This window comes from Haemorhous mexicanus, chromosome 9, assembly GCF_027477595.1.
Source record: "Haemorhous mexicanus isolate bHaeMex1 chromosome 9, bHaeMex1.pri, whole genome shotgun sequence".
NCBI lineage: Eukaryota > Metazoa > Chordata > Aves > Passeriformes > Fringillidae > Haemorhous > Haemorhous mexicanus.
The window spans coordinates 1,061,592-1,087,455 of record NC_082349.1 but is presented as its reverse complement, the minus strand read 5'-3'; the positions used below and the strand labels follow the sequence as shown (position 1 = coordinate 1,087,455).

The following is a 25,864-nucleotide window of genomic DNA, read 5'->3' as shown; positions in this document are numbered from 1 at the left end:
GGGCAGATAAGATCTGCTCTGGCCCCACCCCAGCAGCTCCCACAGAAACCCAGCACACGCCAGGGTCACTCTGGTTTTCATTCTCCCTGGCCCAACACGCTCGGCTTTGGGACACACTCGGGTGGCTTGCAGGCACACCATCATCTCCAGGTGGATCTTCTGTGCCCTGCAGCTCCCAAACAACACAGAGAGAGCAGGCTGAAAAGGCATTGTCAAAGAAACACGCCACAAACAGCTTCCCGTGCCCTGAACGTGGGAATGGAAGCTCCAGGTGCACTTCAGCTCCTTGGATCGGCTTTAGGAAGGGCAGCCCCTCACAGAGCCGTGGCTGGAGGGCACAGCTCCCACTCCTCTCCTGAAAACAAGCAGGAAGCTCCCGTCCCTTCCCACTTGGATAAAGCTCCCACCCTTCCCACTTGGACAAAGCTCCCATCCCTTCCCACTTGGGTAAAGCTCCCATCCCTTCCCACTTGGGTAAAGCTCCCATCCCTTCCCACTTGGGTAAAGCTCCCATCCCTTCCCATTTGGGTAAAGCTCCCATCCCTTCCCATTTGGACAAAGCTCCCATCCCTTCCCACTTGGACAAAGCTCCCATCCTTTCCCACTTGGATAAAGCTCCCATCCCTTCCCACTTGGGTAAAGCTCCCATCCCTTCCCACTTGGACAAAGCTCCCATCCCTTCCCATTTGGATAAAGCTCCCATCCCTTCCCACTTGGGTAAAGCTCCCATCCCTTCCCACTTGGACAAAGCTCCGTCCCTTTCCATTTTGATGAAGTACCTTCTTCCTTTTAGCCCAGCACGGAGGGACAGAAGTGCCCACCCCAAACCCTGAATATTCATGACAAAAGGCACAGTTTGATGAGAACTGGAGTGAAACCACGCCCATATTAAGAACCAGCTGCCCCTAATCTGCTGGAGGACCCTTCCCAGTGTCACATTCCTGGTTTTCCATGCGGGATCCACGGTGCTCAGAGACACAGCACCCTGCTCCTCCTGTAAGGAGCAGACCACAGGGGTGGATTCCCTCTTCCTCCCAGAACTCCTCTCCATCCCAGCCTGATCCCAGACAACCCGGGAGCCAGGAATGTGCCGGCCAGGGCTGCTGCAGGCGGCTGAGGTCATCCCGACATATTTCACAAGTGAGCGGCTCTGCTGAGCTCTTTCCCAAAGGAAAAGTACACAGAAGGAACAAAAGGGATCCTCTGCACACCACAGGCTTTTTCCAGCCCCACATCATTCCAACAAGACAGTCTGACTGCAGCAAGGCGCTTTTTCAAGCAGAAAGAACCCGTATTTTCCCTTAAAGCAACACCCAGTAACTGAAGCTCTGATGAACCTGTAGTTGTTACACCCAGGAGTAGCTCAGCACAGAGCAGGGTCCAGCAACTCTAACTAAAAAAGGCATTTAATCCATTACTTTTAGGCTGGGCCTTCAATTACAGCTAAACCTTGGCTTTTAGGCTGGACTCAGACATCACCTGGAAAAAATCAGATTTAAGTGGATAAGAATTGGACAATACAGAACAAAAATGAAGGCACGGATTCTTTGCTGAGGAGTTACTTTTATAAACAAATTAAATAGAGTAAAAGTAAAGGTTTTGTGCAAGAAATTCCTCACAGATGCAGGACTTCATTTGCCTGCAAGACCCCTGAATTCCACAGCGCCTGGCACATGGAATATAAGCTGTATTTTATTGTATTTGCATTTAACTTCACCCCGAAGGCCACAAAACAGGAGACATGAGAGGCTGTCAGCTCCAAAAGGGTGACCAAAATGCATTAAGACACAGCTTTTTTTAAAAAATAAACTTCAGGTGTGGCACAAATGGATTGGAACTGAGTTTGTAACTAAACCATGGAAGTTTCTTTGGGAAAAGACCTGACAAATTCACACACTTCCACCCCCTGCTTCCAGTCTGCTGCAGATTAAAAGCTCCCAGAGCTGCCCCGTTTGTGTTTTTGGAGGAGGAGCTGAACTCTTTGGGGTGCTGCTGTGGGCACTCCGTAGGGCACTGCAGGAACAGAGTGCCATCCCCATTCCTCACACAGCCCCTGTACAGGGGCATTCCCTGGGAGCAGTGGCTCTGGCTCTCACTGATCCCGGGAGGACCAGCTGCAGTCCCTGCTCCAGCCCCTCTCCCTCTGCCCCCAGCAGCTCTGAGGGTGCTGTGCAAGTAGCAATTCCAGCCTGTCTGGGCATTCCACAGGGAAAAATCAGGGATTTCTTCCCTTGCCCCAGTGCTAATCCTCCTCGAGCTCCCTTCAGCTGCCATGCGGATGAGTGTTTATCAGGACGTATCTGTGACTCAGGAGACTCGTGCTGCCTTCAGTTCCTGGAAGGGATGGATGTTCCATCACTGCCACCACCCCTGCTCAGTTTTAAGACACTGAAATCCAATCAAATTTCGGGTTTTTTTCCTTATTCCCAGTGATTTTTCTCCCTGTCTCCTCTTGCCTCTCCAGAAAAAATGAGGAAGGATGCTCTGAAGGAGATAATGTTAGTATCGAACATTCTCAGGAATGTTACTGAATAACATTCTCACTAACTCCTTCTCTAGAATCTGTTGGCTGTCAGGAAAGCAATTTTTTCCACCTTAAAACAAGAGAGGCCCTCTCAGGCTCTACTTCAGGCCCACAAGAGCTCCCCTGTGCATCTCAGCCACGAGTGGCAGTGGCCATGGAATGTCCTTGTCCTGTTTGCAGGGACCATGGGATGTTCTCACCCAACTCTGCAGCTCAGCCACGAGTGGCAGTGACCATGGGATGTCCTCATCCTGTCTGCAGTGACTGTGGAATGTCCCTTATCTCGTTCTGCAGTGACCATGGGATGTCCTCATCCCGTCTGCAGTGACTGTGGAATGTCCCTTATCTCGTTCTGCAGGGACCATGTCCCCATCCCGTTGTGCAGCTCAGCCACCAGTGACCATGGAGTGTCCTGTCCTGCTGTATCCCAGCACTTGTGGCACCTTGCAGGAAGAATGTGGCACTCTGGGTCCAAGCAGTGACACTGTGAGGGGGTGCCAGTGCAGAGCAGATTCCCAGGAGGGTTTCCAGGTGGCCGTGGCTCTCAGCGCTGTGGGAATGTCCCCTCAGGCTGCTGCAGAGTGTCCCTCAGGACATTGTGGGATGTCCTTCAGGCTGCAGTGGAATGTCCTTCAGGTCTTGTGCAATGTCCCTCTAGGCCATTGTGTGATGTCCCTCGGGCTATTGTGGGATGTCCCTTCAGGCCACTGTAGAGTCCCAGAGGCCATGGTGCAGTGTTCCCCAGGCCACTGCAGTGTCCCCCAGGCCTCTGTGCAGTGTCCCCTCAGGCCATTGCGGGATGTCCCCTCAGGCCGTTGCGGGATGTCCCCTCAGGCCATTGTGGGATGTCCCTCAGGCCACTGCGGGATGTCCCTCAGGCCATTGCGGTGCGGGTCCCTCAGGCTGTTGTGGGATGTCCCTCAGGCCACTGCGGGATGTCCCCTCAGGCCGTTGTGGGATGTCCCCTCAGGCCATTGCGGGATATCCCCTCAGGCCATTGTGGGACGTCCCTCAGGCCGCGGTGCAGGTCCCTCAGGCCGTTGTGGGACGTCCCTCAGGCCATTGTGGGATGTCCCTCAGGCCATTGTGGGATGTCCCTCAGGCCATTGTGGGATGTCCCTCAGGCCGCGGTCCAGGTCCCTCAGGCTGTTGTGGGATGTCCCCTCAGGCCATTGCGGGATGTCCCTCAGGCCATTGTGGGACGTCCCCTCAGGCCATTGCGGGATGTCCCTCAGGCCATTGCGGGATGTCCCTCAGGCCGCAGTGCAGGTCCCTCAGGCCAGTGCAGGTCCCTCAGGCCATTGCGGGATATCCCTCAGGCCGCAGTGCAGGTCCCTCAGGCCGTTACGGGACGTCCCTCAGGCCGCAGTGCAGGTCCTTCAGGCCATTGTGGGATGTCCCTCAGGTCATTGCGGGATGTCCCTCAGGCCATTGCGGGACGTCCCTCAGGCTGCGGTGCAGGCCCCTCAGGCGGCGGTGCGGCGGATCTCCTCGGACAGGGTGAGGGCCCTGTCCCGGCACTCGGCGTTGGAGCAGCGGGACACGGCGCTGGCGGCCTGGCGGCACTTGCGCAGCAGGATGCGGCGCAGCAGCAGGTACACCCAGGGGTCCAGGATCTGGTTGAGCGAGGCCAGGCGCACGGCCGTCAGCGGCAGGTTGCACTCCCTGCGCGGCTCCCAGCGCTGCCAGCCCCGGCACGGCCCGGCCCCGTGCTCCGACACCATTCGCAGCATGGTCACCTGCCAGAGGGGACACCGTCAGGGGCTGCTGCCTGCGGGGCACCGCACAGCAGGCTGGGGCTGCCCCTGCATCCCTGCAGTGTCCCAGACAGGGCTCGGGGCAGCCGGGGATGGTGCAAGGTGTCCCTGCCCGTGGAACTGCCTGAGCTTACGGTCCCTCCCAACCCCAGCCTGTATGGGATTCTGTGGGAGGGCTCCTGAACACCTCGTTTTCCTGAACAGATCCTTTTTCTGGTGGCAAATCTTTCCTGGGCATGACTTGGAGGCGCCAACTGTGCAAGTGTGTTGCCTGGGATCCCTGTAGAACAGGGCTGTCTGTCCATCCTGCTGTGTGTGCTCCCAGTGGGGCTGTCACTGTGCTGTGTGTGCCCCCTGTGGGGCTGTCACTGTGCTGTGTGTTCTCCCAGTGGGGCTGTCTGTCCATCCTGCTGTGTGTGCCCCCAGTGGGGCTGTCTGTCCATCCTGCTGTGTGTGCTCCCAGTGGGGCTGTCACTGTGCTGTGTGTGCCCCCAGTGGGGCTGTCTGTCCATCCTGCTGTGTGTGCCCCCAGTGGGGCTGTCACTGTGCTGTGTGTGCCCCCAGTGGGGCTGTCTGTCCATCCTGCTGTGTGTGCTCCCAGTGGGGCTGTCACTGTGCTGTGTGTGCCCCCAGTGGGGCTGTCACTGTGCTGTGTGTGCCCCCCGTGGGGCTGTCTGTCCATCCTGCTGTGTGTGCCCCCAGTGGGGCTGTCTGTCCCTCCTGCTGTGTGTACCCCCAGTGGGGCTGTCTGTCCATCCTGCTGTGTGTGCCCCCAGTGGGGCTGTCTGTCCATCCTGCTGTGTGTGCCCCCCGTGGGGCTGTCTGTCCATCCTGCTGTGTGTGCTCCCAGTGCCACAGCAATGAATGCACCCCCAGCACTGCCCCGGGGCACCTCCAGCTCTGCCCAGCACTCCCAGCCCTTCCAGCCCCAGATAAACTGGCAGCCAGGCCCAAAGCTGCTGGGAACAGCCCGAGGGAGCAGACCCGCTGGGAATCACTGCCAGTCCCGGCCCTTGAAAAGAGGCAGGCCAACCTGCAATCCCACAGGAAGCTCCTCAGAGCTGTGTCACCACAAAGGTCACAGCTGGGCTGCTGCTGTCCCCACAGGCTGGGACAGCCGGAGCCACAGTGACCGGGAGCAGAGGCTCCAGGGAGGATTTTTCCACTCAAAGGGATATTCTGGGTGCCAGATCAATAACCATGTGTTGACCTTGGAAAGCCTGGGCTGAGTCTGGAGGGCAGGGCAGCGTGGACAGCACAGGATTGTTTTTGTTTCTTTAAACAGAAGCAGCTGAGGATTCTACCCACGACATTTCATTGACCGACGTGGCCATGGATAGAGCCTTGTGAAAACAGGGATGCAGAGCTTTGTAAAAACACGGACACAGACCCAGAGCACATCAGGAGCCACTGGAGCACCAGACCCATACTGCCAGAACCTGACCACTTCCCTGGCTCTTCACACACTGGCCCTGTCCAGACTCTGCCATCTCTTTTTCAGATGGCGCTCCAAAACCACCAGGCTAATCAAAATACATTTCCCAAGCACACAACTGCAGCTCTTTTCTGGTTTTATTACGTAATATCCCTTTATTGCAGTAGTTGTTGGGCCAACAGCTGCTCTACTGGAAATTTTGTTTGTTTGATATCATTAGAGGTTGTTTATCATGGCCTGTATTGGTCTTCTAAATGGATTAAAAGCCTGCACAAGGCAGAGGAACAACATCAGGTGGAATAAAGTCAACATAATTCATGCCATTAAAAATCTGGCTCAAAATGATTGGATTTATTCAACAAGAGCAGCCAAAACTTTATTGTTATCATGAGTGTGGTTTTATACGTCTGTAATTTCTGTCTGCCAGGAGGGATAAGGAGCAGAAGTATTTTAACAGGAAGAGCAGCAGAACTTCTGAGCATTTTGGCTTTAAATAACTGGGGAACAACTCTGGGAAGGAATAATTTTGTAGCTGGAATTCCAAAATTATTATTATTATAATTCCAGGTTGCGCTGTGGTGGCGTTTCTGTGAAATCAAGGAACAGCTTGCTCCATTTCACCTTGGGGTCATTTGTCTGCTTCCTTCCTGCTCAGGGGCTATCCCAGACTCACAGACTGGTTTGGGAATGGAGGGACCTTAAATCCCACCCAGTGTCACCCCTGCCATGGCAGGGACACCTCCCCCTGTCCCAGGCTGCCTCAATGTCCAGCCTGGCCAGGGATCCAGGGGCAGCCCCAGCTGCTCTGGACACCCTGTGCCAGGAATTCCTTCCAATATCCCATCTAACCCTGCCCTCTGGGAAGCCATTCCCTGAGTCCTGTCAGTACAGGCTCCAAAACAAACAGGTCAGTGTGAACTGGAAACCAGCAACACCACCCTGCAGCGGGGTGTTCTCCCAGGTGCTCCCTGCGACTCCTCCTGTGTGCCTGGAAAAAGGAAACAACTCCTGCACTGTCTGCTCTCCTCCCTCCTCCCCAGGCCAGCGGAGAGCCAGGCCTGCAGGACACTGCAAGGAGCCCTCCAGAGCACAGCCACGATGTCAGAGCTTTCCCCCTGCCGCTAAATCACATTTGATTTTGTCGTTTACATCAACAGATCAGCTCTAAAAATACCGTGTGTGGCGAGGGCGTTGTTTACCTCACAGCAGCAGCTGCCAGGATCCATTAGTTCTCAGTTACAAAACTCAGATGTCTTTAAAAAAACAACAGAAACACAAAAACCTCCTCTGTAAAGCGCCAGATTTCCATTTCAGCTGTTTCTTACAACTGCTGAGTGCTGCAGCTAGGGGTTAAATGATTGCTACGAGCTGGCTTTCACTGAAAAGGCATTTGCATTCTCCGTGCTCACTTCTCCAAAAGTCTGGTCTCTAATTCCTGACCTGCACTTCAGGGGGGTACAGAACAGGTTGGGGAGCATGTAAATGGAGGTTTATGTACAAAAATGGAGGTGCATTTGTAAAAACACCCCCGCAGCCATGAGTCTGGATTGTGAGAACCCCACAGAAGAAGTTGCACACCTCCAAGTGTTGCTGCTGCTGAGGGAAGGGAAGTGCTGATGAATTCCCTCGTGCCTGTGGCTTGACTCCTGCCTCTGAAACCACAGAAATGCCCAGGGCACCAAACCATCAGAATTTCTGCTTCCTCACTGGTTTACCTGGGTTTGAGGGAGGAGGAAGCTCTTCCCCCACCTCAGGGCTCTCCTCTCAAGCCACGAGGCTGGTGGAACCCTCAGGGGTGACAGGACAAGAAGAAAACTCCTTCTCCAGCCAGAAAGAATCTTTCACATAACCTCAGCATTTCCTCAACCAGCTTCAGCCCATCCTGCTCAGAGAGCCCAAGAACAAATTTTCCAAAAATCCTACTAGTCCTTGATAGAATAACCCAGCCTTTGGGATTCCAGAGCCCCGGGTGTGCCCCGGTCCCACACAGCGAAGATGTGACTTCTGTCTCCCCCATTCCTACATCACGAGGGGAGGTTCTTAAAGAAGGAATAATAAAATAGTGGAAAGCAATGCAAAGATCCTTAAAGGCCAGGCTGGACAAGCCCTGAAGGCTGCTGTAACTGAAACACAGCGGGCTGCCAGCCACAAGGCACTCACAGAGTCACGGCTTGTGCGTTTTCTCATAAAACACTGACAGAAGTTTTGCTGCAAGGTGGGAGCAAACAAAAGCCCCTAAATCCCATCCGGCTGCAGTGCCCTGCTCCCAGAGACTCTCCTCACATCCCCCTTTTCTCCTCTGCACAAGAACCTTCTTCTCCTCCTTTAATCTCTGGTTCCTGCAGCTGCTTTCCCTGCACTCGGCTGTCCTCTGGGACCTCTCCCAGCTCCTCTCCTACACCCGTGCCAAGCTCTGCACCCCTGTCCCTGTCCCCACTGTCCTCCCGAGGGGCTGTCCATGGATGTCCCCGTCTGGGACCTCTCCCAGCTCCTCTCCTACACCCGTGCCAAGCTCTGCACCCCTGTCCCTGCCCCCACTGTCCTCCCGAGGGGCTGTCCATGGATGTCCCCCTCTGGGACCTCTCCCAGCTCCTCTCCTACACCCGTCCCACGCTCGCACCCGTGTCCCTGTCCCTGTCCCCGCTGTCCTCCCGAGAGGCTGTCCATGGATGTCCCCCTCTGGGACCTCTCCCAGCTCCTCTCCTACACCCGTCCCACGCTCGCACCCCTGTCCCTGTCCCTGTCCCTGTCCCTGTCCCCGCTGTCCTCCCGAGGGGCTGTCCATGGATGTCCCCCTCTGGGACCTCTCCCAGCTCCTCTCCTACACCCGTCCCACGCTCGCACCCCTGTCCCTGTCCCTGTCCCTGTCCCTGCTGTCCTCCCGAGGGGCTGTCCATGGATGTCCCCCGGAGGCTCCGCGTGCCGGCCCCGCTGGCTCCCGCCCCGAGGATGCCGAGGGCAGCCCGGGGGTCACCTACCAGCAGCGGTGTCCAGCAGGCCGAGAGCACGCACATGATGCCCAGCAGCTGCAGCAGCGTCTCGGTGGCGATGCGGCCCCACCGCGAGCCGGGCTGCGCCGCGCCGCCCTTGGCGCGGCAGCGCGACACCAGCGCCTCGATGGTGGCCAGGTTGCAGGCGCCGGTGACCACGAGGGACAGCAGCCCCAGCGCGGCGAAGGCGGCGGCGAAGGCGCTGCCGCCGGCCGTGCTGATGAAGCACCAGGTGCCGGGCCACTGCAGCGCGTAGCGGCCCAGCCCGGCCAGCGGCAGCAGCGCGAAGGCCACGCCGGCGGCCCAGATGGCGGCCAGGCCGCGCTCGGTGGCCCGCGGGCTCATGTGGCTGGCGTACCAGTGCGGGGCGCGGATGGCCAGCGCCCGCTCCACGGCCATGGCGCTGGCGATCAGCAGCGGGCACAGCCCGAACACCGTCATGCTGAAGCCGAAGAAGTCGCAGAGGCGGCCCGAGGGGTCCATGGCCGCCCAGGGCCGGCCCGACAGGTACACGGAGATGACGATGGGGCTGGTGAGCAGCTGGCCCAGCATGTCGGTGAGCGCCAGGGAGCCGATGCACAGCAGGAACGAGCGCTTCCTGCGGCTGCCCTTGGCGCGGTAGCTGCGGGACACGAGCAGCATGGCCATGGCATTGCCCACGACGCCCGTCAGCATCATGGTCAGCGGGATGGCCACGGACACGGCGCTGCCGCGCTCCGCCGCCCGGCCCGTGCCGTTCCCCCGCGGGCCCGGCCCGCCGGCCGCGCTGGCGTTGGGCGGGCGCTGCTGCCAGGGGCTCATCCCGCAACCGGCAGGTCCCGCATGGAGCGGGCACGGAGCAGGCACGGAGCCGGCAGAGCCCGCATGGAGCGGACACGCAGCGGGCACGGAGCCGGCAGCGCCGCGCCGCCGCTTTATGGGAGGGACGGGCGGGACCGGGACCCGCCCCGGGGCCGGGAGAGGCGGAGCGGGAGCGGACGGAGCCCGAGGGGATGGAGCGGGAACGGGGCCGGGCAGGGAGCGAGCGAGCTGGGCAGGGGCTCAGCCTGGAGCAGAGGAGGCTCAGAGGGCCCTTGTGGCTCTGCACAGCTCCTGCCAGGAGGGGACAGCCGGGGGGTCGGGCTCTGCTCCAGGGAACAGGGACAGGAGCAGAGGAAACGGCCTCAGGCTGAGCCGGGGGAGCTCAGGGTGGATATTGGGAAAGGTTCTGCCCAGGCTCCCCAGGGCATGGGCACGGCCCCGAGGCTGCCAGAGCTCCGGGTGAGTTTGGACGCTGCCAGGGATGCCCAGGGTGGGATTACTGGGGGGTCTGGATCAATGATCCCTGTGGGTCCCATCCAGCCCAAGATATTCCATCATTCTGTGAAAACACCTCTAAGTTTTATAAGTCTTTTGCTTTGAAATTAAAAATTATTTTTAAGACTTAAAGGATTGCAACAATGTGAACATGTGGGATCCGTGGGCCAGGTGAGCCGACTCGCGGGATCAGGGTCAGCGCAGGTGACAGGGACCAGGGTCCGTGCAGGTGACAGGGACCAGGGTCAGCGCAGGTGACAGGGACCAGGGTCCGTGCAGGTGACAGGGACCAGGGTCAGCGCAGGTGACAGGGACCAGGGTCCGTGCAGGTGACAGGGACCAGGGTCCGTGCAGGCCACCGGGAAGTCCGAGTGTCCCCAAGACAAAGCACTCGAGCACAGTTGACTCACAGGTTTTATTTACACTTGTCTACAGCATCATTTTGCCTCACACGTTCTCTAAGCCAAATGAACCATCCTCCTCCTCCTTTGCCTGTGGCCTATCAGTTGCTAAATTTCAAACCTCCCATCTGTTAAGTACAGCAACAATTGGAATACAAAGCACAAGAAAACCCAAGGCTAACAACAGAGCGTCTACTTGATCTGGTTTTACAGTTTAGTTGGACGTTGAAGTCAGAGGCACAGTTACAGACTAACCTGCTCTTGTGCAACCTACACACACTTAGCATGGAAATTAGAGAGAAAAGAAAGCATTAAAGAGGAAACTGCATTTTTTCTGCAAAGATTTATCAAAATACCTCTACACCAAAAACATTTTGCTTCTAGACCAGTCCAAAAGACATGGCTCAAAAAAAAAAAAAAAAAGAGAAAAAAAGAGAAAAAAAAAAGCAGAATGGAGTTTTTCGATTTTGCTCCGTTTGTTTCTGTGCAGTTTATCAAAACAAGCAGCAAATCTGGCAGTTTTATTACTGAAATAAATGAAGGTATATTGCTCTTTGCTTGCTTAAGAAGAAGAGTTTTCCTTACCATACTTACCTTGTGATGGCACTGAAGAAACTTAAACCTTTCTTAACCAAACGGAGCTCAAGAGAGACCAAGTTTTATACTCAAATGGATTCCATAAAGCATTTTAAGCCATAAATTATGTGGAAGGGAAAAAGAATGATCGATGAAGAAGACGTTGAAGATGCCAGAACTTTCTACACAGTTTATTCATTCTCATTTTTTAAAGAAAAATAAAATTAAGATACCTTGAAAATTTTAGTCAGCCCCAAAGGAAATTTTACAGGCGGCCTGCAGAAGCTTCCCTTGATTCCAAGGAGCCAGTTCCATACTCCTCCAGCCCAAGAGCAGGTCCCAACCGATCCGTTTGGAAGGAGGGATCCCGGAGTCCGGGCTCTGGAAACCACCACAGCCACAGCACTGTGCTGGCTGCAAACGTCCTCCCTCGCCAGGAATGAGGCTAATTCCCTCTGGAATCATGTTGGACTGGGGGTTTGAGCTGCTAGAGAGGGGTGTCCATCTGCACTGGCACTGCTACGTGGCAAAACAAAAACTGCTCAGCCCAAGGCCCCACTGCTGGCCCCAGGTGCCCCCAGCCCTGCCCCTGCTGTGGTCCCACGGGAGCTCCATCCTGCTCTGGAAAACTCACGGCTTCCTCCTCGCACAAAGAGCTGTGCCAGGACATTCCCAACCTGCTCCTCCAGCTGAGGGAGCCAGGAATGGAGGAACTGATCTTGAAAAATAACAAAACCCCCCCACACCACAGAACTTCCCCCTGTGCCGGGGAGTTTATGGCTTAAAATGCTACTGCGGGTTTGGGTGATGGATGAACAAAGCTGCAGTTTGCCAGAAAGCCAGGACAGACATGCACCTCTACTAGCAGATTGAGCACTTCTGACCAAGTAAGACACCAACTTCTTAAAAATGTCTCATGCACTGACTGGAATTTTGGTGGGTTTTTGTAAGTGTGAGCTTTTACACATTATTTCTTTTTAGAACTCGTACGGGAACCAGAATGGGAGGATCCGGAGGAAGATCTGCGGCGTCTGCAAGATACAAATGGAGAAAGCATGCACAGAAATGAGCTCAGATTCATCCTGGCACCCACTTTGAGCAGCATCCTATCATAGCTGGAAGCCAAGTATATCTCATGGGGGCCTTACAAAAATATACAAGTAACTTTAAGCCGCTAATTTAACACTAAAAGTCTAAGTTTAATACTGAGAGTAGAATACAGTTTCTATTTCAATACAGTATTTACTTAAGAAAATAATTCAGTAATGAACACATTAACACTGTCACACACTGAAAGAAGGGTGAGCCAGGTGTTTATACAGAACATGCTCCTACCAGGAGGCCTTTCATTGGAGGGGGAAAATTATTTAAAAAAAAAAGCAATTACAGAGGGGTTAACAAAAGTAAGAGTAGGGTAAGTGAGGAAACTACTTTTACTATGAGAAAAACTGCTCAGATTCAACAGCTTCCCAGTGAATCTCAGTCCTTGGATAATTACAATAAACCAGCACACATCTCAATACAGCCATTCTTATTCTACATAAACCCAAACCTTTCGGGTGACCGTGATCTCGAGCGCCTTTTTTTGCGATCACCAGAGGAAGAGGATCTAGAGCGGCTTCGCTTCTTGCCTCTCTCGGGGGAAGACGAGGAGCGAGAGCTGGAGCAAGATCTTTTCCTTGGGGTGGAAGACCCCCTGTAGGACCTGGAGCTGGATCTTTATTGATCGAGAAATAAACCACATTTAATTCTGGGAACATGGAGAAGGCACAAAGACAGAACAAGCAGAGACAGTTTTCATGAACATTCACTACTCTGTTTTCTCCAAGGGTATGGAAAATAAACATGAGAGGCTTCCATACTTACTCTGCCAAGAACACTGCTACTGCCAGGGCAGCTTGCCTAAGAAATTCTGCTAAGTAGTGTTTCCTGATAAATGGGCCACCAATGGTTTGGAAAGCTCCTCCTAGCATGCACCAAAGTGAGCCATTTTGGCAAAAAAAGCACTGGGAGGCTGCTGGGAAGTTGCCTCTGTAAGGACCATCCTCAGCAGTTAAATTCACACATCAGAATAACCCGGAAACCAAAGACCTAAAGCTGATTTACCATGGTTCACTTTATCCTAATGGACATTTCACACTGCATGTTCATCTGAACAAACAGCATCAAATCCAGCTGCTATATTTACAGATCTCACACTACATTTGTGAAGAGAATAAAACCTTCCTCAACCAAAATACTGCAAAAAGCCTCTCAGAATAGAGTCAGAATATTAAAAAACATCTCTTGGAAAACAGTGCCCCTCTGGTGGGGCACAGGGACACCTTTCCTCTTCCCAAAAGCATGGATTCCATCCTGACCCTCACGGGATAATCCACAGCACGTCCCTGCCCCCAAGGGGTGGTGGCACCATTTGTGATTCTTCTTCCCAACCTCATTTAGAATTTTGGGATTCTCTGCAGGCATGGAGAAGGGACAGCCCCTCATTCCATCACAGAGGGAATGCTCTGCCAATGGAATGCCTGTGCAAGGACACCTCAAGTGTGCTTCTGTTCCTGTGCCCTGTCCAGCTCAGTGATGCTCTACACAAATCACTCTGACTGCTCTCTGCCTCTCCCCCCATTTCCTACCAACATTCTCCTATGATCCCCCAGGTTTATACAGGAACGGCTGCCCTGTCTCGTGGAAGATGCAGAACTCCCCCTGAACACAAAACCAGAAGGACAGTGGCATTTCTAACGTTCCTCCAGCTCAAGCAGCCCCAGTGGAAACAGGAAAAGCACTCAAATGCCTGCAGCAGGGAACCATGCACTCAAATCCTTCTTCCTCCACTGCAGCTCGGTGGCGTCCGCTCGTCCGGCTTAGGCCAGACTTAACCTCTCGCACCAAAACCTCTGCTCCTCAGTGAACTCAGCTGTGCTGGCAACACCCGGTGCAGAGACCCAGCAGGTCTGACTTCCAAGATAAAAAGCAGTTAATGTTCGTCTGAGCAGCACAGCCTTACGGTGGGGCCAGAGCAGCTGCAGCCTGTGCCCTGTGTCTGTGCAGGGACAGGCTGGTACCTCATTCACCTGGATTTGGACCCACGGGACCGGGACTGCTCCCTGGAGCTGGAGCGGGATCTCGATCTGGAACTGGAAGAACTCCTGGAATGGGACCTGCAACAACACGGGAGATCTTTTTCCAGTGTCTGACTTGCATTTAGCAGAGTTACTGCTCCTGAGAGCAGCAGACACGAGGCAGCAACACAGTCTGAGTCCTAAATGCCAGTCCCCTCCTGCCCCCAGCATCACCACAGCACCCTTTAAACCAGACACTTCTACACAGCATGAAAAACATTACAAAATCAGCTTTAGATTATGGTTCCCAAAACAAAGCACAACAATTAAACAGGATTGCAGTTATCTGGCAAAAGGAAATAACTTCCTATCTATTCATTATTTAATGAAATCAATGCTTTAATTTGTGCCTTAACTGGAAACCCATCAGTTTCCTTCAAAGGCAGAGCAGATGAGAGCATTAGGATTGGGCAGCTAAATTTCCCCCCAGCCATTTCTCACAACCACTTTGCAATCACCTTCAAATTTTCATAAAGATTTTCCCCTGCATTATAAATTAAGCGGTTAATTTGGGGCTAAAATACTGCCATATCCAATACAACTTGTAACTGGCCACAATTATTTCCCAATTTTTCACTGATGGATTTCTCTAAAGCACAAACCACAAGAGGAATGTAACAATGGCAGCAGGCTCCAGCAACCACTGGAACCAAAAGCACCGAAAACAAATTCTAATAACAAATTCTAATAACAAATTCTAATAGTATTTTCAGGTAAAATATATTCAACTTGCTGTCAGCCTCTGTTGCCATGAATTTCTCATTTTACTGGGCAGGACACAGTAGTGTGAACATTTCCTAGCTAGGAAATAACATTTAAACCTTTTTAAAACCCTCAAAAAAGGCATCCACAAATGGCAACTGATATTTCCAATTATCTGTAGCTAAAAGCAGAAAGTTCAAGAGGAAGTTGAAATCTCAGTTAGGACAAGTTACTCTCGACTTCACTGTTAATATTTGTGAATTAATGACCAAAGTTATGGAGAGGTGAGATAACTGAATGTCCTTGGAGCCTCCCAGCCAAGCACTGCTCTGAGCAGTGGGAAGCAGGGGAGGCTGAGGAACAGAAGAGGCAGCAGGAGCAAGAGCCAGCAGTGATGGGAAGAAGCCAAGCCAGAGGCTGGGGCTGCAGAGTTTGGCCAGTGACAGCACTGAGAGCACAGAGGGGCAATGATGAAGCCGGGAAGATCAGAAGAAACTTGAACTTTACAGATGTGAATTTAATAAATGACCCTGGGAGCTTGTTCTGAATTATCAGGATCCTCCTTGCATGAGCTGTAAGGCAGCTCAAAAGCTCCAATATTGACATCACCCCATTTCAAAGCACTGACTGAACTGTTCATTTATTACTGAATTTAAATAGCAATGAGAGAGCTTAAGCCTGCCCAGCACACCTGTGTGAGGTCTCCTATAAACTTCAGTGTTATTAGAGAATTCCAGAGTGGTTTGTGTTGGGAGGGACCTTAGAGCTCATCTCATTTCGCTGTTCCATGGGCAGGGAGACCTTTCACCAGACCAGGCTGCTCCAAGTCCTGTCCAGCCCGGCCTTGGACAGTTCCAGGGATGGGAAGGTTCTGACAACACTGCCACTGCATTTAAAACTTTGTTACTTGCCATTAACTCAAGTTCAAGTTTCTTGTCTTTATTCCCAGGATATTCCCACTGTGTCCTTTCCCTGAATCTGCCTGGGCTGCACTGTCACTGCCTCTTCTGCCACTTCCTCCCACTCCAGCAGTGCCCCCCTCTGTTCAACAACAGAACCACACATGGCCAACGAGCCTGAAAACCTGAAAATAAATTACATTATTCCATTTCTCTGAAGGATTTCACCAAACATCAACTTCAATCACTAAAACAAGCCCCAGAGAGCCTCCCTGCTGCAACTCAGGCAGAGCATCACCACCTCTGTAAATGGAGAGTTATTCACATCATCACACAACTGTAAGGCAATGAAACAAAGTAAATAAGGAAGTCAGATACTGACATTTTGCCTGGCGTTACCCTGGACCTGTACCCGTTTACCTGGACCTAGACCTTGAGCTCGAGTGAGAGGATGAGCGCGAGGACGAGCGCGAGTGGGAGGAGTGGGACTTGGAGCGGCTGCGCCTCGGCGGCTTCTTCTTCTTGTTGGTGTCCTCCTCCTCGCTGGCATCCAGGTTGTACTTGGACAGGTCAGCATCATCTTCATCCTCATCCTGCCACAGGCACAACACAGCAGACTCAGGCAATGCTTTGAGCCCCCCTTCAGTTTTCACTTATCCCAGCCTTTACCTCGTGCTCTTTGCCCACCTTTGAAAGCTGAATGAGACCCCACAATTTTTAGCAGTTAAGAGTGACTGAAAATTGGTTTTGAACCACAGTAATAAAAAAATCTGCAACACCCCCCGCTTTATTTAATGAAGTTAATGAGCACACAGACATTTTTACCACTTACTTGAAATGAATTTTCACTCTCAGAATCTCTAAGCAAAGCCCAACTCTGCAGAGACAGATCTCATGCAAAGTTTGGTGACTGCTGGGTAAAACAGGACCATTTGCACATGTCTCTGCAGGGCTGCTGCCCAAAGATGTGGAAAATCCAATAAGTGATACCCATATAGCCCAGACAGGATGAAAAAAGCCCTCAGAATATTTTATTTCATTTTATAAAAAAAAAAAATCTGATGTGGTTTTAAAAGGAAGAAAACTCAAGAGCACTCACTATACATGGTAACCATGCATCTAGGTTCCAAATAAAGATCTTGGAGCTCTGGGTTCTGATCTCAGACAGGCTTGTCATTTATGATTTAAGGAACTGCCCATTTTTGAGTGCAGGTATTTAGAACAAAGCAGAGCTTGTGCACATCTCTTCCAGCAGCTTTGGGCACCCTTACTGCCAGAGCTCTGCTATAGAGGCAGCTGAAAACACTGACCAGCCCTTCCCCAGCTCCTGGGCAGCACTGAAATCATCATTAAAAACTGCTTCAAGCCAACAAACCGTCCTACCTCATCCAATTTATACTTGGAGAGATCTTCATCCTCATCCTCCTCATCCTCCCCCTCAGACTCCTTATCTTCCACTTCCTTCAGGATGGAGGCAGGACCCACCGGCTTCCCCCGGTACTTTTTCTTTTTGCGCCCAAACTGAGGAATTTTGTGCCAGGATTAGAACAGCATTTAAACAAAAACAATCACCAACTGCATTTTTGATAACACTTCTATAAGAAAATAAATAATCATCAATTTTAAATAGGACCTTGCCCCAAGGGAAAGGGGATGCTATGGAACATCAATTAGCAACAAGGAACTTTCAAAGAGACATTTGTCTTGGGGACAACGAGCCTCCACAGAGCTGAATGGGAATCTGAGCATTGTGCATTTCAGTTTTATGGGATATCCTTAAAAAACACAACAAGAGTCCCCCCAGAGCAATCCCAGCCCCTCCCTTACCTCATCATACTCCCCGTCAGACTCCTCCCGCTCTATGTATTCCACGTTCTCCCGTTCATTGAATCCTCCTCCATAGCCTTGAAAAAGGGGCAAAACAACACAATGCCTTCAGCTGCTTGGAGCACAGAAACCTCCACAGGGGCTCTGGAAACCCTCAGGGAATCACAAATCTGCCATAAGGATGTAACAGGATCTCAGGAGGAACATGAATTGTTCCCACACACGTTTATTAAATGCAGTTTCTCACAAATCCAATTAAAATAATGGATTAGGACCACTAAAAGTATTTATCAACTTAATTAAGTACTAAGTACTTCATTAAGTTATTTAAATAATAAATAAGTGGATATATTATTTACAATTATAATAATTATATGAAATATGATTATATTATTTAATATCCTTTACTATTTTCACAATACTCAATACTGAAATATTGTTTTTCCTTTTGAATAATAAGCTCTGTGCTCTTCTCTAGGCTCCTTTATTTCTGTGCCTTTGTGTTCCACCCAGTGCTCTAAATTCCCTGCCCTGCTCCAGTCCTGCAGTGAATTCCCTGCCTGATCCCAGGTGCAGAGGGGAGAGTGCAGGAGCTGTAAGGAGATCCTGCCCCAGTTCCCTCTGGGCTCACGTTCCCTCAGGAGAGCTGAAACTGAGCCCCAGCCCTCCTGAGCAGATAACAGCCTTATCTGTGCATGGCCAGCCCACAGGAGGCCTCTGCAGATTAATTAAACATTGCTTCCAAAGTCCTGACATCAAAATCCAACACAGGGGCAGCTGAGGCTGAACATCCCTCGATTTCCCACTCGGAGCCCCCACTTCCCTCAGCACCAAAACTCACTGAGGCCAAAACCTGCACCTTGTATGAACTGTGCCACTTCAGGGAGAACAAGGAATGCCCATTCTGATTCCCAGAGCCCTTTCTGCCAGCAGTGCCAGCACCTGGGGCACCCCCAGCTCACCTGTCCTCTCCTCCAGCTTGGCATACTTGGGGGTGTTGCACATGTTACACTCCGAGCGCCGCGCCCAGTTCACATTGCCACAGCTGCAGGGAGACAGAGATGGAAACCTTACCTTCAGACTGGGGATTAAACATCCCTCAGAGTGGGGATAAAACCTTATCCTTCAGATGGGAATAAAACCTTACCTTCAGATTGGGGATTAAACATCCCTCAGAGTGGGGATAAAACATCCCTCAGACTGGGAATAAAACCTTACCTTCAGATTGGGGATTAAACATCCCTCAGAGTGGGGATAAAACCTTATCCTTCAGATGGGAATAAAACCTTATCCTTCAGACTGGGGATAAAACCTTACCTTCAGACTGGGGATTAAACATCCCTCAGAGTGGGGATAAAACATCCCTCAGACTGGGAATAAAACCTTATCCTTCAGATGGGAATAAAACCTTACCCTTCAGTTGGGAATAAAACCTTACCCTTCAGACTGGGGATTAAACATCCCTCAGAGTGGGGATAAAACCTTATCCTTCAGATGGGAATAAAAACTTATCCTTCAGACTGGGGATTAAATATCCCTTGGACTGGGGATAAAACATCCTTCAGATGGGATAAAATATCTCTCAGACTGGGAATAAAACCTTATCCTTCAGATGGGAATAAAACCTTATCCTTCAGATGGGAATAAAACATCCTTCAGACTGGGAATAAAACCTTATCCTTCAGATGGGAATAAAACCTTACCTTCAGACTGGGGATTAAACATCCCTCAGAGTGGGGATAAAACATCCTTCAGATGGGATAAAATATCCCTCAGACTGGGAATAAAACCTTACCCTTCAGATGGGAAAAAAACTTTATCCTTCAGACTGGGAATAAAACCTTATCCTTCAATCTATCTGGGAATAAAAGGTTATCCTTGGATTGGGAATATTATCCTTTAGACTGGGGATAAAAGGTTACCCTTCAGACTGGGAATAAAATGTTATCCTTGGATTGGGAATGTTACCCTTCAGACTGGGAATACAAGGGTGGGGACACAGCACTCGGGAAGGTGACAGCACTGGACAGACATGGGGAAGATGTCAAATCAATGGGTAGGAGCAGGGACAGGAGCACAGCTGCACAGGAAGGGCTCTTTCCCAGCTCCCTCAGCCTCTCCTGGGCTCCAGCCCCCTCCCAGCTCCATTCCCTGCGCTACAAAGGAAGAGCTGCTGGTGCCAGGCCAGGTGCTCTCTGGAATTGCCACATCCAAGAATCCCAGAGCCACAGCTGGTTTGGGTGTGAAGGGACATCACAGCCCAGCCAGTGCCACCCTGCCATGGCAGGGACACCTCCCACTGTGCCAGGCTGCTCCAGCCCCAGTGTCCAGCCTGGCCTTGGGCACTGCCAGGGATCCAGGGGCAGCCCCAGCTGCTCTGGGCACCTGTGCCAGGGCCTGCCCACCCTCACAGGGAAGGCAGCACCTCCCAATGCCATGGGGGTGGCAGTGCCATCTCCACATTCCCTCCAAACCTGGGCAGTGTCCCAGCTTATCTAACCTGGCCTTTTTCCTGGGCACTGCTGCCGTTTCTGCTGCTCTATTAATTAACGTGCAGCAAACGAGGGCTGACCCCAGAGCACGGCCCGGGGCTGTGGCCCCGAGCCCAGCTGTCCCCGCAGCACAGGGAATTCCCAGGGAGAGGCAGCAGCCGTGTGTCGGAGCCTACGTTTTGCACTGCCAGTCGTTGGCGCTGAACAGCCCCCGGCTCTTCTCGGCCAGCGTCTTCCCGATCTCCGTCCCCCCCGCCTTCATCATCTTGGCCTCCGTCGTCTTCTCTGCGGGGAGAGACACAAGAGCGCCTGAAACGGCAGCCTCGGAACTTACCGGAAACATTTCAGGGTCTTTTAAACAAAAACAAGTGGACTTCTCAAACAACTTCGGGTTCGACAAGAATTTTTAGTGCTGTTTTACGGGGCAGAAGGAGACAAGGGGGCAAGGCGTGTGTGCTGCCGGGAACTCACCTCTGCCGCATCTGTTACAGCTCGTCCTCCTGGCGAAGTTCACGTTCCCGCACCTGGGCACGGAGCAGAGCACGAGGGCCGGGATTAACCGGGGCCGGAACCCGCGCAGCGCGGGGCTCCAGCGCCGGGGGCTCACCCCGAGCGCCGCAATTTAACCCGACTCTGTCCCACGCCAAGAGCCAGCTCCCTGAGCCCGGGCCGGGCCCGGACCGTGTGGCCCCTCGAGCCGGCAGCCGCGGCTCCCGGAGTCCCGGTCCCGGTCCCGTTCCCTGCCTCGCTCCCCGTCCACACTGCAAGTGCGCCCCGTTCCCTGCCCTGCTCCCGCTCCCTCCTCCGCGCGGCTCCCGGCCGTGCCCTCACTTCTTGTCGGGGCAGATCCAGTCGCCGTCGCTCACGCGGAAGTTCTTGGTCGCCATCTCGGGCCGAGCCGAGCCGGGCCGGGCCGAGCGCCGCCGCCACACGCAGGACCCGGGCCCTGCGCCGCGCGGGCTGCCCGCCGCGCGCCTGCGCCCTACCCTGCCCCGCCCGCGCGTCTTCCGCTCAGGCAGCGCCGCGGACGCCTCAGCCGCGGCCGCCGGGGGCGGGAGCGGGGCGCGAGCGCCCCCTGGCGGAGGGGAGGGGAGGCGTGAGGGGGATCCGAGGGCGGGAACGGGAAAGGGGAAAACTGAAAGGGAAAAGGGAATGGGAAAGTGGGAAAAGGGAATGGAAAAGGGAAAAGGGAACGGGAATGAGAAAGGGAATGGGAACAGGAAAGGAGAACGGCAAAAGGGAACGGGAGAGGGGCAGGACGGGGCTGTGTGAGGGTGGGCAGGCCCTGGCACAGGTGCCCAGAGCAGCTGTGGCTAGCCGTGGATCCCTGGCAGTGCCCAAGGCCAGGCTGGAGCAGCCTGGCACAGTGGGAGGTGTCCCTGCCGTGGCAGGGGTGGCACTGGGTTTAAGGGGTTTAATCTCCTCTGCCCCCAGCCCATTCCGTATTTCTGTCTCTGCCCGGTCTCACAGCTGCACGTCCCTCAGACCCTCACGGAAGCTCTCGGCTGTTCCCTCCCCAGCAGAGCAGCCCGCAGTGCCCCGGCTGCTGACGGCTCCGAGCTGCCACCCCGCAAACCCTGCTTGGCACAGACACGCCGGGCTGGGCTGGTTTTCACGGTCCCAGTGACATCCTGGGACAGAGAGCACTCGGATATCACAGAGTCACAGGGAATATCCTGAGCTGGAGGGACCCCAAAGATCTCCCAGCCCAGCCCCTGGCCCGGCTCAGACACCCCAAATCCCACCCTGGGCATCCCTGGCAGAGCTGTCCAAACCCTCCTGGAGCTGCTCTGGCAGCCTCGGGGCTGTGCCCATTCCCTGGGGATCTGGGCAGTGCCAGCACCCTCTGGGGAAGAACCTTTCCCAATATCTTTGGGATAAAGATCAATATGGGAGTGTTGGAGTCAATCTGTTACTTAAATAAATATTTTTATTTGGATTAATGATCCATGCCATGGTTTGTGGGTGGGTTTGGGCCAGCACTGGGACATTGTCCTCTGTCCCCTGGGTGTGCCCAGGGTGCCAGGGCTGTGCCCATCCTCAGTGCTCTCCTGATATCTCCTTTCAAACCACCTCTGATATCCCCCCTCCTGCTTTTTTCTGGCCTGGGTGTGACCTGCCAGGATCTGCTGTGCTTAGGTGGCCCAGCATTCCTGGAGCACATCCCTGCTGCGTGTTTGTTTACAGCAAATGTTACCTCCCTGGCAGTTTCTTATTCTCTCTCTCCTTCTTGTAGCCACATCCTGTGGAAAAATCATCTGGGATCTGCTTCTGGAGCTGGTTTTTATCACTCCCTCTCAGGGTGATGCGGAGATGACAGTGCTATTGCTGTTTATTTATAAAAGCCTGAAGCAGCGCTGGGGCACCTGCTCTGCGCGGGGGGCCGTGCAAATTCCCACCTAGGGAATGTCCCCAGTAATCAGGAAGGACAGAGCTGTGTTTTCCTGCTGCCGGGGAAGGGCTGGGCTGGAATTTGGAATGAGGCAGGAGAGGCTGCTGGAGGGATTCCCCGCTGCCGTGTCCTGCTGCAGGCAGTACAGCAGGTGGCACTTGAGGAACGCCTGTTTCCCGTGGAAAAACCCGCTTTTCCATGGGGTGTTTTAGATATCAGCCCATCAATAGGAAACACCGCCAGTGTCACCGTGGGGGGCTGGCCCTGGGACCGGGCATGGATTGACCTCGGGCTGCTCCTGGCACAGGACATGGAGCTGTTGGATGCAGCAGGTGCAGCAAAACTATTCATTTTATTATGCAAAACTATTAGTTTTATTCTGCAAAACTATTAATTTTGCTCATGCAATGCAGCTGAAAATCCTAAGTAATTAACAAAAGAGAGTCTATGGAAAAGGAGCTGCCTTGCTGTGGGCTAAAAACATCTCAGTTTAAGCCAACTAGACAAACTATCTTTTTTACCATACCAGTGCAGGCCATTGATCTATTTTAATCATCTCTTCCTATTTAAAGCTCTTTCCCATGAGAGAAATGCAACAAAACTTTACATCTGGCCAGCAGGATATTCTCAGTATTCCCTGCCTGCTCCTGACCAACAGGCACCACCCAGCTGCTCCCGAGGGCTCCAGGGAGGAACAGCCTGGAGCTGATCCATTCCCGGGTGCCTTTAGGGAAAAGCCTTTCATAGAAGTGGGAATATCCATCAGAAAGTGTCGTGCCAGGGAGAGCAAACCAGCCCGGGGAGTAAATTAATGAGTGATGGATGGAAGGGATTCTTCTGCTGGGATCTCCTTCTCTGTACCAAAAAATGTTGGCTGAGCAGGAATGTCGGAATGAAATCCGTGTGCTAAACTCTGCTCATCCAATATTTATGAAATTTAATGGCATTCCAGAGCGGTTTGGGTTGGGAAGGACATTTAAATCCCCCCCAGTGCCACCTTGCCATGGCAGGGACACCTTCCCCTGTCCCAGGTGCTCCAGCCCCAGTGTCCAGCCTGGCCTTGGACACTGCCAGGGATCCAGGGGCAGCCACAGCTGTGATTAAAAGCTGAAAAGCCAACTGGGAACTGAAAAATAGCCCCAAACCTTTAAATCATGACTAAAGCAAAGCCCAGGTGGCCAAGGGGGACCTGGAGTTCCCCGACACAATCCTGTGACTGTCCAGGATATTCCTGTTACTGAAGGAGCAGCTTTGCTCTCGGATTTCCATTGTGCCGCTCCTCTTTTCCCGTGTTCCTCCCACCAAGCTCCATTTAAATATCTTCCCCCCGTATCCCAATAGCTTGTGAACACTTTTATTGGATTCCTGTTTCTATCACAGCACATTTGGCCTTCAGACGAGGCTGAGGAATTGATAATAACCCGGTAAATGAGAAATACATCAGCCATCATTTTACCGTAATGAAAGCGAGCGGTTGAGAATGAATCAATGTGCAGAAAACTGTTTAATTGGCCCAGCTCTAGACAGCCAATTCCTACCAACGAGCCCTGAAAATCAGTTTCCTGAAGAAAAACTAAATGGTACAAAGGCCAGGAAGATCAAAGGCAGGTAATTAAAGGAAGGTTGTGCCTGCAGCCCTTCCCAGCCCTTCCTGGGGTGCTGCCTTCGTGCCACGCTCTTCACTCAGCAGCTCAGGGCTCCCAGGTTTTTAAGCATCACTTTAAAGCACTTAATACACTGTTGATGCCTTCCAAGACACAATAATAATAATAATTTCAGCTCTGGGAGTTTAAGGAGCGCAGTGCTTCCAGCAGGGCGAGCTGGCTGCTGTGGGCCTGCTTTGAGCTGCTGGGATTGCACCGAGCAGGGGGGCTCCTGGGACAGCCAGGACGTGGATGTGGGGCTGTGTGGGCACTGCAGGTGCCACGGAGCCCTGAGACACCCCCAGGGGTGGGGTTGGTGTGGGCTCCCAGCAGGGTGTAGGATGCCCATGGACAGCTGGTCCGACCTGCTTTGTTCCGGTGCCACCTTTGGATGTGGAGCTTGTCAAGCAAGTGGTGAGGTTTGGATTTAGAGCAGAGATTGGGCAGGAATTGTTCCCTGGGAGGGTGGGATGGGATACTGGGAATGAGGAATTGTTCCCTGGGAGGGTGGGATGGGATATTGGGAATGAGGAATTGTTCCCTGAGAGGGTGGGATGGGATACTGGGAATGAGGAATTGTTCCCTGGGAGGGTGGGATGGGATATTGGGAATGAGGAATTGTTCCCTGAGAGGGTGGGATGGGATACTGGGAATGAGGAATTGTTCCCTGAGAGGGTGGGATGGGATACTGGGAATGAGGAATTGTTCCCTGGGAGGGTGGGATGGGATACTGGGAATGAGGAATTGTTCCCTGGGAGGGTGGGATGGGATACTGGGAATGAGGAATTGTTCCCTGGGAGGGTGGGATGGGATATTGGGAATGAGGAATTGTTCCCTGGGAGGGTGGGATGGGATACTGGGAATGAGGAATTGTTCCCTGGGAGGGTGGGCAGGCCCAGGCCCAGGGTGCCCAGAGCAGCTGTGGCTGCCCCTGGATCCTGGCAGTGCCCAAGGCCAGGCTGGACACTGGGGCTGGAGCACCTGGGACAGTGGGAGGTGTCCCTGCCATGGATGAGCTCTGAGGTCCCTCCAACTCCATCCATCCTGGATTCCATATGATCCCAAGCTGTTGTGCTTTTGGAATGATCTCCCTCAACGTGTGACCCATGCAGGAGTCAGACCCTGCGTGGCATTCATTGATTTAATAATTAAGGAACGATTCAAGCCTGCTGAGCTCACATCCAATCACAACAGACATACCTGAAATAATATTTAAATGTATTTTAGTCATGGAAGAGCTGGCAAATGTTCACGGAGTCCTGGTTCTGTGGGGGAGGGTGTCCTAAACACAGGGCACTCAGGGGTCACACACGTGTCACACATGTGTCACAGCCATGTCACACACATGTCACACATGTGTCACACACACCACGTCACACCCATGTCACACAGCCCAGGGCCCAGGTGGTTCCCAGGGGGATGTGGATCCCACCTGGCCATTCCCCTCCTGCTGCTGGAGGTGCTGAAGCAGTGGTGGGTCCCAGACCCAGGTACCCTGGCTGTGCAAGTTTGCATTTCCCACCGAGCTGCTCCTAAATGTGTTTGTTCCTGCTCTGCCAGCATTCCCTATTTCTGTGTGTCGTTGGGGAGGCAGTAATGGGGAACACTTTCAGCAGTGAAAGCCCCTCATCTGTCAGAGGAGGAGCCTTCCCAGCTCACCCTGTGCTCAGCTCAGAGCTCTGCTCCCCCCTGCCCCTGGCAGCCCTGATCCCGGGATAACACGGGATTTCAGCAGGAAGGGATCACATCTCATCAAATCCTGCTCCCAAACAGCAGCAGCACGTTCTCCCCCCGCCTCCATCACTGACAGA

At 53.1% G+C, this 25,864-nt stretch overlaps 2 protein-coding genes across 2 annotated transcripts; both read right to left on the bottom strand.

Moving 5' to 3' along the window:
• Nucleotides 1–1,543: 1,543 nt before the first annotated feature.
• Nucleotides 1,544–9,578, bottom strand: PTGER3 (prostaglandin E receptor 3). Its single transcript, XM_059853536.1, has 2 exons — nt 8,695–9,578; nt 1,544–4,263 (listed from the first exon to the last, which is right to left on the bottom strand). Exons 1-2 carry the CDS (start codon nt 9,505–9,507, stop codon nt 3,991–3,993), a joined length of 1,086 nt encoding a protein of 361 aa, XP_059709519.1. The 5' UTR covers nt 9,508–9,578; the 3' UTR covers nt 1,544–3,990.
• Nucleotides 9,579–10,402: 824 nt separating this feature from the next.
• ZRANB2 (zinc finger RANBP2-type containing 2) lies at nt 10,403–20,981 on the bottom strand. The gene is made up of 10 exons (XM_059853535.1): nt 20,850–20,981; nt 20,490–20,542; nt 20,195–20,303; nt 18,489–18,571; nt 17,527–17,603; nt 17,083–17,220; nt 16,120–16,292; nt 14,051–14,137; nt 12,532–12,696; nt 10,403–12,010 (listed from the first exon to the last, which is right to left on the bottom strand). The coding sequence occupies exons 1-10, from the start codon at nt 20,903–20,905 to the stop codon at nt 11,947–11,949; spliced, it is 1,005 nt and encodes a 334-aa protein (XP_059709518.1). The 5' UTR covers nt 20,906–20,981; the 3' UTR covers nt 10,403–11,946.
• Between the last annotated feature and the right edge of the window lie 4,883 nt (nt 20,982–25,864).

Bases quoted from the DNA above. Each gene is read 5' to 3' on its own strand.
- PTGER3 (XM_059853536.1), bottom strand. From the start codon at position 9,507: ATGAGCCCCTGGCAGCAGCGCCCGCCCAACGCCAGCGCGGCCGGCGGG. The intron at 4,264-8,694 runs GTAGGTGACCCC...CCCCTCTGGCAG, and splicing joins CCTGCTGGACACCGCTGCTG to GTGACCATGCTGCGAATGGT.
- ZRANB2 (XM_059853535.1), bottom strand. From the start codon at position 20,905: ATGGCGACCAAGAACTTCCGCGTGAGCGACGGCGACTGGATCTGCCCC. The intron at 20,304-20,489 runs GTGAGTTCCCGG...CTCTCCCCGCAG, and splicing joins CTGTAACAGATGCGGCAGAG to AGAAGACGACGGAGGCCAAG. The intron at 17,221-17,526 runs GTAAGGGAGGGG...AAAATTCCTCAG, and splicing joins CTGACGGGGAGTATGATGAG to TTTGGGCGCAAAAAGAAAAA.